The sequence below is a fragment of the Neolamprologus brichardi genome, chromosome 16 (assembly GCF_056152115.1).
Source record: "Neolamprologus brichardi isolate AB-2024 chromosome 16, ASM5615211v1, whole genome shotgun sequence".
NCBI lineage: Eukaryota > Metazoa > Chordata > Actinopteri > Cichliformes > Cichlidae > Neolamprologus > Neolamprologus brichardi.
The window spans coordinates 11,331,415-11,345,820 of NC_142119.1; the positions used below are offsets into that span (position 1 = coordinate 11,331,415).

At 44.2% G+C, this 14,406-nt stretch overlaps 1 protein-coding gene across 1 annotated transcript; it reads right to left on the reverse strand.

Annotated features, from left to right (window-relative positions):
• Positions 1-524: 524 nt before the first annotated feature.
• LOC102781609 (trace amine-associated receptor 13c-like) lies at positions 525-1,725 on the reverse strand. The gene is made up of 2 exons (XM_087830039.1): positions 1,655-1,725; positions 525-1,344 (listed from the first exon to the last, which is right to left on the reverse strand). Exons 1-2 carry the CDS (start codon positions 1,723-1,725, stop codon positions 525-527), a joined length of 891 nt encoding a protein of 296 aa, XP_087686165.1.
• Between the last annotated feature and the right edge of the window lie 12,681 nt (positions 1,726-14,406).

A 14,406-nucleotide genomic window follows, 5' to 3' on the forward strand; every position in this document is an offset into this window, starting at 1 on the left:
TTGCACAATCGGTGGCTGACTAAATACTTTTTTGCCCCACTGTACCTGCTTTTCTTCTATTGATGGATTTTTAGAATGATTGTCTTCTTTTTCCTCAAAACTGTTATGATATATTTAAAAGGTAACATTTACTGAGATGCTAATTAATATACTAGCTATATTCACAAGTGTGGAAATAGTTAGCTAACTTTTGATTTTTGAGAAACATTGATTTTTTTGGTATTAAGCATATGATACAATTGTATCAGAGCTAGAAAAACAACACAGCTAAGTAAATCAATGTGTTTAAGAAACACAGCCAAAGTCAACGCCATTATTAGTTATAAAATAGAAAGTGGCTCAAGCTGAATGCTCTTCATGTTCAAGTTAACTTAAATGTTAACATTTAAACAAATTTTATTGTAGTGAATTCATACACATTTCAATACATAGAAGACAGCAGTTTTATATTTCCAGACTATGGACACATTCATTTACTGGATTTGAAATCTTTATATAGCAGATGTTAGTCAAGTCACTCCGCATTATCTCTGTAGTATGTTGATCTCACTGCTGTTAGCCTTTAATATCTGCAGAGTGATGATAAGTTTAACAGCATTTCTAAACCAGGGGTAAAACAGTGCATACATTAATGGGTTTAGGCAAGAGTTAAAATAATAAACAATGAGGATAGAAGATGCAGAAGAAGCATTAACTTCATTGCCTGCAAGAAAAAAGTAGCAGTAAAATGGACAGTAGCACGCCAGAAAAACAACTACAAGAATCCCAAGGTTCCTGGCTGCTTTCAGCTCAGATTTGTTTGCTTGATTCAGTGGACGCTGAAGTGTAACAGCTGTAACATGAGAGCGCATGGCACGAGCCTGAGACACAACCACCACAAACACTCTCGTATACAGAACTACGATGATCGTAACTGGAACTATAAGAGATACAACAAAGTCAACAATTCCAATAATATCATCAACAACAAAAACACACTCTCCATAGCAGGAACCATACCTGCCTGGGTTTATCAGGGCATGCTTTGTATAGATGATGTTGTACAAAATAGCATAAAACCAACACAGAAAAACACAGAGTTTGACTCTCGGCACAGTGATTCTGGTGGGGTAATGCAGAGGGTCACAAATAGCCACATAGCGGTCAATTGATACGAGAATAATCATTTCAAACGAAGCATTGATAAGAATGCAGCTCAGATAAGTATAAAGTGAACACATGAGATCACCAAATACCCAGCAGGCTGTGTTTTTGAAGATTTCTACCGGCATCAACAAAAAACAGACAAAAAAGTCAGAGACAGCCAGAGAGAGGATGATGATGTTACTGGGAGTGTGGAGCTGCCTGCAGGGAGACAGAAAATCATAAATTACACATTAGTCATGTCAAAATATCTTCAATGAAGATGTTCCATTAGAGGCATGGTGCAATTAAGCAACTAAAACAGTCATGATGAAGTACACACATTCATTAATTACTTAACTAATTTACTAACTAATTACTAAACTTGATTTTCTAAAAGTTGAACTTTAGTTTCATCTGAGAAGTTAATCTCTGCCTGAAGTGGGAGACCGAGATGATGATGAACAGATTAAGAGCAGCAGTGATCAGAGAGATGGACGAAAGCCCAACGTTCAGGAGCACCGTTTTGGACCAGTGAAGTGTTGGCTTCCTGCAGGAACTGTTCAGTAGCTCTGGAAAACAGAGCTCTGCCTCTGGATGCATCTGGATCTCCATCATCAGGTTCCTGCAGCTGTCTAATCTGAACTTTCTGTCATACAACAAATTTATCTCCTTCTACCATACCTCCCATCCACTGTTGTGCTCCCTGGAGACTGATATCCTCCCTCTTTTTGTGCACACAACCTCTTGTACTTTTCACTTTTGATTTCTCCGTCTCCCATCCAAACATATCTATCACAATTAAAACCAGAAGATTTACATTTTAATGGCCAAAACTACAAACTTGGGCCTAAAAACAATCATCTACAAATCAGCCATCCAATTGTCTTTGTTCTCCTTTTACAATCAGTATGTAAGAGTTAAGATGAATATTTTATGCAGCACCTAATCCAGATAAGCTGAATACACACAGGCAATCAATACAATCCTTGACTTATGGCACAATTAATCTGTTCTTACTGTGTAATTGATGCTTATGTTAGTTTCATTTATAATCAAGATACCTAAGTTAGTGTTGTTCCAACAAAACTGACATCATACAGTTTCATATGATGATGTTATAACATATATACAAAACCTCCTAGCACTGAGATTTCAGTCATTCTGTAATCAACTGTTGTCTGTGATTACGCTTGTGGGACATGACATGAACAATAAATGTTGACTTACAGGCACTTCTATTTGATTGAATCTTGAAAATGTGCACCCTTACTTTAAAAAATATAAAGGAAAAAAATGCAGCTCTCTGTAAAATGTAAAAAAAAGAAAAAAAAACACAGAATGCAGGGTGCTTGTTGATTGCTTGAGCAGGCAGCCTGTATGACAAAAACCTACTGCCAAGGCCTGGATTTGACTCCACACCAGGCTATTTGTGTGGCTAAATGCCAAAAACATTAAAAAGAAAACACAAATTGCAATAATTTGTAAACCTCATAAATACAATTTGTATTCCCGAAATAACATAAAAAATACACCAAATATTTAAAAAGAGGACATGGAACTTTTTTTGCTTGCCCTGTCTCGCAGTGCAGCAATCAGAATTGTTGAAAACACACTGAACATCTGCTTCAACGCCTGTTAAAAAGAAACAACACAGCAGGCAAACCATAGCAACAACCAACATATGCATAAGTACCAGTAAATAATAAATATTAAATGTTACTGAGCAGGACAGAGTATTAATGATACATGACATGTTTAGAGACAGCGGTCGACCAAGATATTGTGAGTCTGTATCTGTGTGCAAATCTGTGCGTGGGAGCATGCTTGTGTTCATGAGGTTTCTCCATTTAAGTATCTAATAGTATGTGGGGGGAACATTGATCAGTTTCAATATGATGGCAGCAACACGTCTCTGGGAAAGGGCAATGTTTACTATGTGTTGCATCCCCTCTTTGTTTCGCAAAAGTCCATAAACAACAGAGAAGTGAGGAGACCTCTGGCTGTTATTTACTGAGGAAAAAACTGCACAGAGGTTTATGAAAACAAGCAGTATGTGTGGAAAATAGTGCAGGAGACTCTGCAAGAGTTCAAAGAGAGGAGAGAAACACAACTACAAGAATCCCAGGAGTCCTGGGGTCCGTTCTTCGTACCTCGCTTACTACATCCAAGATCAAATGACACATCCAAGATCAAATCATCGCGCCAACTTTGAGCTCGCTATTCCGGTTCTCCGAACACACCTGTTGTTGATGATTAGTACAGCTGGATGAAGTAATGTGAGATCATTGGGTGGCTTAAAAGGGGCTACGCATCGATAGTAGAAACATTGATCGGCAACCCTTTGATTGGTCGGCGAAAATGTCGAAGGAGCGCGCTCAGTATTTTTCGGCATCAGAGCAAGAACTCTTGATTGAAGGATTTCAGGAATTTCAGGGTTTAATTAAAACGCAAGGGAACACTGCAAAGGCTGCAAAAGCAAGGAGAGAGGGCTGGCAGAAAGTTGCTGACAAATTAAACTCGTAAGTAATTTATTATATTATATTACATTACATCATATTATATTATATCATATTATATTATATTACATTATATCCTCTTTCACATTAGAGCCACAACAGGACCCACTAGAAACGTGCCACTCGCAAAGAAACGCAAGGCAATGCACACAGTTTGTGCAGTTGTTAATGCCCGACTACGGTGAGTGGAACTCTTAACATAGGGATCCAACAAGTTGGTTAAGTAAATAATACCCTCACGGGAAAATCGATATCTCTCTATGAGCACACTGTCGCGCTGAGCTAAAGGATCCTGTCTATCCCGCAATATACGCTGAATTCTGAAAACTCTCCTTATCAATCTTGCACCTTCCGCAATGGGTTGCTCGCGTACAAACGGACAGGACATGGCTGCGACAGACTTCCCAAATCCACCTTCGCTTTTATAGCCGTGGTCTCTCATCTTGATTACACGAAGTAATTTACTATTACTACTCTAAAATATGAATTACATCTGAAATAATCAAATACATGAAATAGAATGATTAATAGTACATTTCCCTTTTTTTAGGGAATGACCTGTATGTATCTGTATGAAATCAATAAAAGAATCAAATACTGCATTATCTTTAGTTATTTATCTTTATTTATTTATGGCAAACAGTGGAAAAATATTGCTGTTGCTTTCGTATAAATGAAGCGGACATACCTGAGTGGCCGCGATCTAATCCTGTTTACATAAAGTAAGCCTGCTCCCAAGCAGGTTTGCGCTTATGGATCTGTTGCTATGACAGCAAGTCCCGGATGAGCTTCGGAGAACCGAACGATCCAAGATCACGCGAAATCATCAACAATCAAATCCAGCTAACTTACTTAGCAAGGTACGAAGAACGGACCCCTGGCCGCTTTCAGCTCCGATTTGTTTGCTTGATTCAGTGACATGAGACCACATGGCTCAAGCCTGAGACACAGCCACCAAAAACACTCAAATATAAACAACTGTGGTGATCAAAGGAGCTTGCAAAGAAAAGCATCTGGACTTCTTTAAGTTACTTGAAGACATTTCACCTCTCATCCGAGAAGCTTCTTCAGTTCTAAGGTCAAATGGTGGAGAGTCCCAGATATAAACCTAGTGGGAGTATTCCCCCACAGAGGGACAAAAGGACCCCCTGATGATCCTCTAATTGCCTGAGCCAAGGTGTGAAACTGGGTGTGGGTCCCAATCAGCTAGAGTTTCGGGTGAGTTCATTGTGAAAGGGATACTTCCAGCTTCCTGCATGCGTGCAGTTATTTCTCTCATACCAAAAAAGGGGGATTTAACCCTTCTTAAAAATTGGAGACCAGTGGCCCTTTTATGTGCAGACCTCAAGATTCTTTCCAAGGTTTTATCAAACAGACTGAAAATGGTCATTGAACTGTTGATTGGTATAGATCAATCTTACTGTATTCCAGATAGGTCTATGATTGATAACTTATTTTTAATGAGAGATGAATTTGATATTCAATTATCAATTATTTGATATTTGTATTATTTGTACAATGCTAAAGTTGGCATCATATCTATTGATCAGGAAAAGGCTTTTGACCGTGTGGACCATGCTTTTCTTTTTTCCACCTTGAAGACCTTTGGTGTTTGGGCAGGGGTTTCTGACATGGGTGAAGCTGTTGTATAGCGATGCTTGCTGTGTTGTGAAGGTGGGAGGAGGGTTGAGTTGCCCTGTGCCAGTTCGGAGAGGAATTAGACAGGGTTGCCCTTTCTCTGGACTGCTCTATAGCATTGCTATTGAGCCTTTTCTCTGTAGATTGAGGAGCAAGTTGAGGGGTTTCTCTTTGCCAGATCTGGCTCAGAGCCCTCCTGTTGTTGTGTGAGCATATGCTGATGATGTTAATGTTTTTATTAGGATCAAAGGGATGTGCAGGAATTAAAGGAATGTCTGGTTTTATATGAAAATGCTTCTTCAGCCAGGGTTAATTGGGATAAGAGTGAGGCCTCTTTGGTGGGGCAGTGGCACATATTACTTGTTTTAGTGCCACCACCCGATCTTCTGGAAAGAGGTGCAGCAGCTTCTGGTGAAGTTTGTCTGGTCGGGTCAGCATTGGTTTCTTGCGGTAGCCCTGTATCTTTCTGTGGCAGAGGGGGGACAAGGAGTAATAGAACCTTTAGCAGGGCTCGCAAAATTTCAAAATCCCTGGTAGCCCTTCGGGCAGGGACTCTTCAGTTTTTGGTAGCCCAAAATAAATTTACGTAGCCCAAATAAAAAAGAGAGCAATTTTTTGATTGATGTTTTGTTTCCTGTTTTGTTTCTGTTACGTGCCTGTGTTGGTGGGTTATCTGTTTCTTAATGTGTGTATGCAAATTCACCTGTGCAGGGGCTCGGCTGTGATTGGTGGACCTAAGGAACGGCCTGATGTAACTGGTTCCTGCTGTGGACGTGGACTATAAAAGGGCGACCGAACAGCTGCGGCGGGGGGTGTGGCAGACTTCCCGTGCACTTGCCTCAGGTCCAGACGGAGCAGCCGTAGCAATAGCTATTTGGTTAAATGGTCGGGCATGTGTGTGAAGTGCGGAGCAAGTAGGGGTGAGCTGCCGATTATTTTGGGAAGCCTTCTTTTCTCCTGTGTTTTTAGACCAGGGAGGTCAGACTGTGTTATTCCTTTCTTTTCTTTTCCGTAAACAGGTCAGAGGAGAACCGAAGCCTAGGTTGAGTTTTGTTTGTTGTGTTGGCCTTAGCTCACCCCGAATTCATACACTCCCACTACCGTGAGTGCCATTGCTGTCAATAAATTATTGTTAAAAGTCCGATGCTGTGGCTGTGTCTGTTTGGGCGTGGGAAGTCACGGGACACCCCGCTCTGGTTACGGTCATCTCGAGCCGGGTCGTAACATAATTTGGGGGCTCGTCCTTTTTGTCTCGTTTTTGTGGTCTGTGGTTTGTTCGGGCGGTTTTTCTTTTGTGTGTGGGGAAGTGTGAGTAGTGTGTGTGTGGGAGGATGGAGTTTTCTTCAGATGACTTTGTTACCTCGCCTTCCTGGGATAAGATAGAGTTGTGTAGAAAGGCGGATTTGCTTATTATAGCAAGTTTTTTTGATATTAAAGAATAGAATAGAATAGAATAGAATTCAACTTTATTGTCATTGCACATGCACAGGTACAGGGCAACGAAATGCAGTTTGCATCCATCCAGAAGTGCTTTAGTGATATAGATATATTACAATATATATTAGCAATAATATAGATATGTAAGTATGTTACAGAAATGGGTCTATTATGGTATGTTATAATGTACACGGTATGAAGTATGTTATGAATATTCTATAACTATAAGTATGTACAGGCTGTAGTGAGTACAAGCTATGTACAGGCTATGAACAGGATATAAATATGAAAAAAAAAAAAAAAAACTATACAGAAATCTGAGATATACAGTTATACAGAAATGTGAACTATGCAAGTTATAAACAGTTGTAGGATTAAAAATTATCGTATGATTATTTACACAGAACTATACAGTAGTGCAGTTAAGATAAGTGAGATATGTGGATAATTTCTACAGAGGTATATAAAGTGCTAGTGATTGTGAATGGTGGTTCAGTCCATGTTATTATTGTGTGTTTGAGGGTACGGTTGTCCATTGTGTGTGTGTGTGTAGGTGGTTGTGGGTGTGTGTATGTCCAGTCCATGAGTTTAACGTGGGTCAGATGTCAGGAGGCAGAGTTCAGGAGTCTGACAGCTGTGGGGAAGAAGCTGTTCCGGTACCTGGTGGTCTTAGTCCGGAGGCTCCTGTAGCGCCTCCTAGAGGGCAGGAGGGTGAAGAGTCTATGTGATGGGTGACTGGGGTCTTTGATGATTTTCCCAGCCCTTTTCAGACACCGCTTCCTGTATATGTCTTTTATGGCAGGAAGTGGTGCTCCGGCGATGCGCTGGGCAGTTTTCACGACCCTCTGCAACGCCTTCTGGTCCGAGGCAGAGCAGTTCCCATACCAGACTGTTATACAGTTGGTCAGGATGCTCTCGATGGTACAGCGATAGAAGTTCACCAGGATGTCTGAGGACAGGTGGTTTTTCCTCAGAGTCCTCAAGAAGAAGAGGCGCTGGTGAGCCTTCTTGACCAGCTTGGAGCAGTTGGTCGTCCAAATGAGATCCTCAGAGATGTGGACTCCCAGGAACTTGAAGCTGCTCACACGCTTCACAGCCGTCCCCTTAATGTGGATGGGTGGATGTGGGTCAGCATTCCTCCTGTAGTCCACGATGAGCTCCTTGGTCTTCTCTGTGTTAAGCAGCAGGTTGTTTCTGTCGCACCACTCAGCCAGACGATCCACCTCCTCCCTGTAGGCGGCCTCATCGTTGTCACTGATGAGGCCAATCACCGTGGTGTCATCTGCAAACTTAATGATGGTGTTGGAACCATCAGCAGGTCTGCAGTCGTGGGTGAAGAGGGAGTAGAGGAAAGGGCTCATCACACAGCCTTGTGGTACACCGGTGTTCATTGTGATTGTAGATGAGCAGTGGTTATCCAGCCGGACATGTTGGGGGCGGTTGGTCAGGAAGTCCAGTAACCATTTGCAGATGAGGGAACTGATGCCCAGGTCTGTCAGTTTCCTGATGAGTTGTGAGGGGTGGATTGTATTGAATGCTGAACTGAAGTCTATAAACAGTATTCTGGCGTAGGTGTTGTTGTTGTCCAGGTGTGAGAGGACAGAGTGCAGTGCGATGGAGACTGCATCCTCTGTGCTCCTGTTCTGGCGGTATGCGAATTGGTGGGGGTCCAGGGTGGGGGGGAGACAGGATTTGAAGTGTGCTAGGACCAGCTGCTCTAAGCACTTAGTGATGATGGGGGTGAGTGCTACTGGGCAGTAGTCATTGAGGCAAGATGGGTTGGAGTTTTTGGGTATCGGGACGATGGAGGTGGATTTGAAGCAGGCCGGTACCACAGCGTGGGCCAAGGACAGGTTGAATATGTCTGTGAGCACTCCTGCAAGCTCCCCAGAACACGCTCTGAGAACACGCCCGGGGATGCCATCAGGACCTGCAGCCTTGTGGACATTGATCCTGCTCAGCACCGCTCCTACATCGGTGGGGGAGAGAGTCAGATGTTGGTGGTCTGGCGTCATGTCTGTTTTGGTTGTGGTTGTTGGATTCCCTCGCTCAAAACGAGCATAAAAGTTGTTGAGCTCGTTGAGGAAGGAGACATCAGAGGATGCGGGGGAGGGTTTGGTGGTCCTGTAGTCTGTAATGGTCTGGAGTCCTTGCCACATGCGTCGGGGGTTGGAGTTGGAGAAGTGTTCTTCTACCTTCTTTTTGTAGTGGTGTTTGGCTTTTTTGATGCCCTTCTTTAGATTAGCCCTGGCTGTACTGTAGGCGTGTGCATCTCCTGACCTAAAGGCAGTGTTGCGGGCCTTCAGGAGGAGACGAACATCCCGGTTCATCCAAGGCTTCTGGTTGGGGTACATGGTGATCCGTTTCTGGGTGGTGACACTGTCTGTGGTTTCGGAGATGTAATCCAGTACAGTTGAGGCGTACTGGTCCAGGTCTGTGTGGGTGAACATATTCCAGTCTGTGTTTTTAAATCTGTCCTGGAGCACTGCGTCTGTCCCCTCTGGCCACACTTTAATTGTCCTCACAGCAGGTTTCACACGTTGGATGAGTGGTGAATACTGAGGTGTGAGGAACAGGGAGAGATGGTCCGATTGTCCAATGTGGGGGAGGGGTGTTGCTTTGTAGGCTCCAGCCAGGTTGGAATACACATGGTCTAAAGTCTTGTCTCCTCTGGTGTGGCAGGAGACATGTTGGTGGAATCTGGGGAGGACTGTCTTTAATTTGGTGTGGTTGAAGTCGCCAGCAACAATAAAAGCAGCCTCGGGGTGTTTATTCTGGTGTTTGTTAATGGCTGCAGAAAGTTCTTTCATGGCCAACCTAGCATTAGCGTCGGGGGGTATATACACTGCAGTGAGTATGATCGAAGTGAGTTCTCTGGGGAGATAATAAGGTCTGCATTTGACCGTTAAAAACTCCGCATTAGGTGAGCAGTGACTCTCAGTAGTAGTGGAGTTCATGCACCAAGCATTGTTAATATAAATGCACAAACCTCCACCTCTGGTCTTGCCGGAGTCATCTGCTAGCCTGTCGGCTCGGTGTGTGTGGCGTCCTGCTAACTCGATAGCATTGTCCGGGCAGCTGTTGTTCAACCATGTTTCGGTGAAAAACATGACATTTGAGTCCATAATCCGTCTGTTGTTAGTGATGGAGAGCCGTATCTCATCCATTTTGTTTGCCAGAGAACGGACATTGGCGAGGAAAATACTGGGTAAAGGCAGCCGGTGTGGTGTTAGCTTTAGCTTAGCCCGTAGCCCTCCGCGCCTACCTCGCCTTTGTTTACGATCTCAGCGCCGTCTGCGTGCACTTCCGCCCGGCTGGGGAGAGTGGGCAGCCTCCGGTGTTCTGGAGATCTCTGGGATGAGTCGGAGATAGGCGATAAAACTGTTGGAGTTATGAGTCCAGATGTCCAGAAGCTCTTGTCTGCTGTAGGTCAGCAACGCACAGCAATTCTGGATGAATAATTCGGTCAAAAGTAGATAAAAAAAAAACGCTAAATAGCAGATTCTGGAGAGACACTGAGCCTCGCGTTGTTCACGCGCCGCCATCTTGATGTAAAGTGTCCTATAATGCCCAGAAAGCGGAGGTGAAGGATGCTTTGTTGCAGGCTTGGTGGAGCGGGGCATTCTCCCTTCCCCGAAGGCAGCTGTAAAGCAGCCTGGTAGGGGCGGCGTGGAGGTGGCTCCGGAGGCTGAGCCGGAGCCAGATGCCAAAGGACCCGTTGGCGTGTCTCCGGCTGAGGTGGAGCCTGATGCGGATGAGGCGGGGTCGGATGCGGCAGAGGTGGGGTCTGGGGCGGCTGAGGAGCCTCAGGCAGTAGGGTCTACGGAGGACCTCCGTTTGACCCTCCGTATTAGGGAGGTAGAGGTTCGCGCTAAAGAGCTTGAGGTGCAAGCTATGCATCTCCGGGTCAGAGCGTCTTGAGCATGGCTTAGCCGTTCCAAGTGCTAGCGCATGGAGCTCCCCATGTGTGTTAGTGCCCAAATCTGACAATACTCCTCGATTCTGCACGGATTATCGAAAGGTGAATGCGGCCACTAAAGCAGACTCTTTCCCATTACCTAGGATGGATGACTGTGTTGATCGGGTGGGATCCGCTACTTATGTGACCAAATTGGATTTATTAAAGGGATATTGCCAGGTTCCTTTAACTGCAAGAGCGTCTGAGATCTCTGCATTCGTTACCCCCGATCACTTCCTTCAGTATACCGTGATGCCCTTTGGCTTGCGTAATGCGCCAGCGACATTTCAACGCCTGATGGCTAAGGTTTTGGCCGGGGTCCCTAACTATGAGGCCTACTTAGATGATGTGGTCATTTATTCTGCTTCCTGGAGCAGTCATCTCCAAACCCTCTTAACTGTTTTTAAGCGTTTCGAGGAAGCATCGCTCATCGTAAATCTGACCAAATGTGAGTTTGGTAAAGCCACCATCACCTACCTCGGAAAGCAGGTGGGTCACGGGAGAGTGTGCCCTGTAACCGCTAAGGTGGAGGCTATTATTGAGTTTCCCATCCCACAAACAACGAGGGCGTTACGCCGCTTCTTGGGAATATGTGGTTACTATCGCGGTTTCTGTAAAAACTTTTCCTCCGTAGTCGCTCCCCTGACTGACCTAGTCAGCCCAACCAAACCCTTCACATGGACTGCGGCGTGCCAAACTGCTTTTGTGTCAGTGAAAACTTTACTGTGCAGTGCCCCAGTTTTAGCAGCACCTAACTTTGAATCTCCTTTTAAGTTGGAGGTGGATGCCAGCGCAACTGCAGCGGGTGCGGTTCTGCTGCAGACAGATTAACACGGAGTGGACCGTCCGATCTGTTATTTCTCGAAGAAGTTCGATAAACACCAAGTGAACTATAGCACCATCGAAAAGGAAGCGCTTGCATTATTGCTAGCCTTACAACACTTTGAAGTCTACGTCGGGTCTAGCTCCGTGCCAGTTCAAGTGTTCACAGACCATAATCCGCTTGTGTTTCTTTTCCGAATGCAAAACTCCAACCAGCGACTCATGCGCTGGTCCCTCCTTTTACAAGACTTCAACTTACAAATTAGCCATAAAAAGGGCCTCAATAATGTCCTCGCTGATGCCCTATCTAGAGCAGTGTAAACAGGTAGGAATTAAACATGCAGTGGTTATTTAATTCTTATGGTGGGGGGTGTTACGTGCCTGTGTTGGTGGGTTATCTGTTTCTTAATGTGTGTATGCAAATTCACCTGTGCAGGGGCTCGGCTGTGATTGGTGGACCTAAGGAACGGCCTGATGTAACTGGTTCCTGCTGTGGACGTGGACTATAAAAGGGCGACCGAACAGCTGCGGCGGGGGGTGTGGCAGACTTCCCGTGCACTTGCCTCAGGTCCAGACGGAGCAGCCGTAGCAATAGCTATTTGGTTAAATGGTCGGGCATGTGTGTGAAGTGCGGAGCAAGTAGGGGTGAGCTGCCGATTATTTTGGGAAGCCTTCTTTTCTCCTGTGTTTTTAGACCAGGGAGGTCAGACTGTGTTATTCCTTTCTTTTCTTTTCCGTAAACAGGTCAGAGGAGAACCGAAGCCTAGGTTGAGTTTTGTTTGTTGTGTTGGCCTTAGCTCACCCCGAATTCATACACTCCCACTACCGTGAGTGCCATTGCTGTCAATAAATTATTGTTAAAAGTCCGATGCTGTGGCTGTGTCTGTTTGGGCGTGGGAAGTCATGGGACACCCCACTCTTGTTACGGTCATCTCGAGCCGGGTCGTAACAGTTTCCTTTACAATATTATACATTAAAGTATAACGGAAACAAAACATTAATCAAAAAATAGTTGAAACACAAATTACAACATTGTATAAAAATTACAATCATCAACTCAAATACTGGGTTCTAATTGAACAGGCATTTCTATGAACTTGTAAGAACTGTGTAGAACATGAATCAGTCTGTGTCAGATCCTGAATTTGAAATTTCCACTGAAGTCACGGGTAAGAGGCAAGTGGAACCAAGATCTAGGACATTTGCTTTTGCAGTCTTTTTTTGCAAAGACTGCTAAATTTTGCCAGTGGTAGTTCACTCTTTGCAACATAGTACGCTGTTCTAAACAGATCTTTCAGGGTTTTTTTAGTATGTTATTTGCAATTGGTGTTTGTTCCGGGAAAGATATTGCAGACTGAGCAATAATGCATTTCTTGCATTTCTCATGGGTTCTAATGGGGGCCTTTCTTAAAATGACTGGTCCCAGTAACAAAGGCGCTTGTCGACTCAGAAATCGAGGGAAAACCAACAACACACCCGGCAGAACATTATGTTATTTACACGGGTGCACATAAGTGGTCCACATGTGCGCATTTGCTGTCAAAATAAAAGACGCGCACCAGATAATTAGTTGCAATGCGCGTTTGCGTCCATATAAAAGGCACTGTTTTTGTCCGCTAGAGTGGCATTTTCACGGCACATTCTGCCCCACATCTCTGTGCGTTCATCATTTGTTTGAAGCCAGCTCACCTCCTGCAACCACTTTTCCGAGAATACTCGCTTCTTTTGTGGTTGGGACTCCTTCTGACATTTCTTTGGAGGTGGAGGAAAACCAAAGTAGTTGCTTAAAGGAGCTTGCTTCTTCGACATCTTTAAGAGTTCTAAACAAATGTCTGTCCTTCTCCAGAAAATCTTATGTACGCAAACACGCGTTGCAACTTCTTATCTTGTGCGCGTTTTTTTTTTTTTTTTTTGACAGCGAATGCGAACCTGCGGACCACTTATGTGCAGCCCTGGTTATTATTTAGCTCGTCATATTGCAGCCACATAAATTCTTTTGTCCATGAAACCATAAAGCTGCACTTTCTTTTTGCCTTATAGTCTGATTTGTCATAACTTTTCCGTTTTGTGGTAAGCTTTTCTTTGGCTGTCACTTCTTCACCCTGACCTGTCTTATTTGGCTCAGCAGAACTAAAATATATATCCTGCTGCTTTTACACACGCACTCACATAACGCTCAGCGATTCTCTGCTCGATCAACCTCTCACATGTTTAAGCTTGCTGCGGAAGATTTCACTTGTCATGTTTGCATAGTAAGCCAACGATTGATAAGACGATGTCAGAGGAATTGGTGCGCAAATTATCGTCACTCACTATACACAGTTCGCGCGATTGCAAAGTGAAAGGAAAAAACAAGCGCAAATTCAAACGCGATTTCAATATGTCACATATTGACAGTGGCTCACCGATGCCAATGACATAATTACCCAGCTATATTTCCGAAAGAATGCAAAAGCATTGACATATATTTTTCCTTCCTATGATAGCCCGATGGGCAGGGCAGAGATAGATTTTGGTAGCCCGACTGGAAAAATCGCTAGCCCCGGGACGACGGGCTAGCGATTTTGCAAGCCCTGTTTAGACTAGAGACGGCACAGAAGCTGCTATATGGCTGTGGTTATGGCTGGCTGACTTCTGCTCACTTGCTTCTTAGGAGAGCGGGCCAGCTTAGATTGGATAAACAACTCTTTCTTCTGAAATTGGATCAAGTGGATCTGTCTGGACTTGTACCATTTTACAGCCCTGTGGTTAACGCTTGGCAGACACTGAAGGTCGCACGTACTCCTGACCCCAGACCTGGGATGTGGCTGTTTAAGGAGCCACTGGTTTTTAATTACTTTTTTCCTGGCACTATGTTTTCTTCTGCTACGATAAGGAGCAAGTTTGTGGAGGCTGACATTATCAAACTGG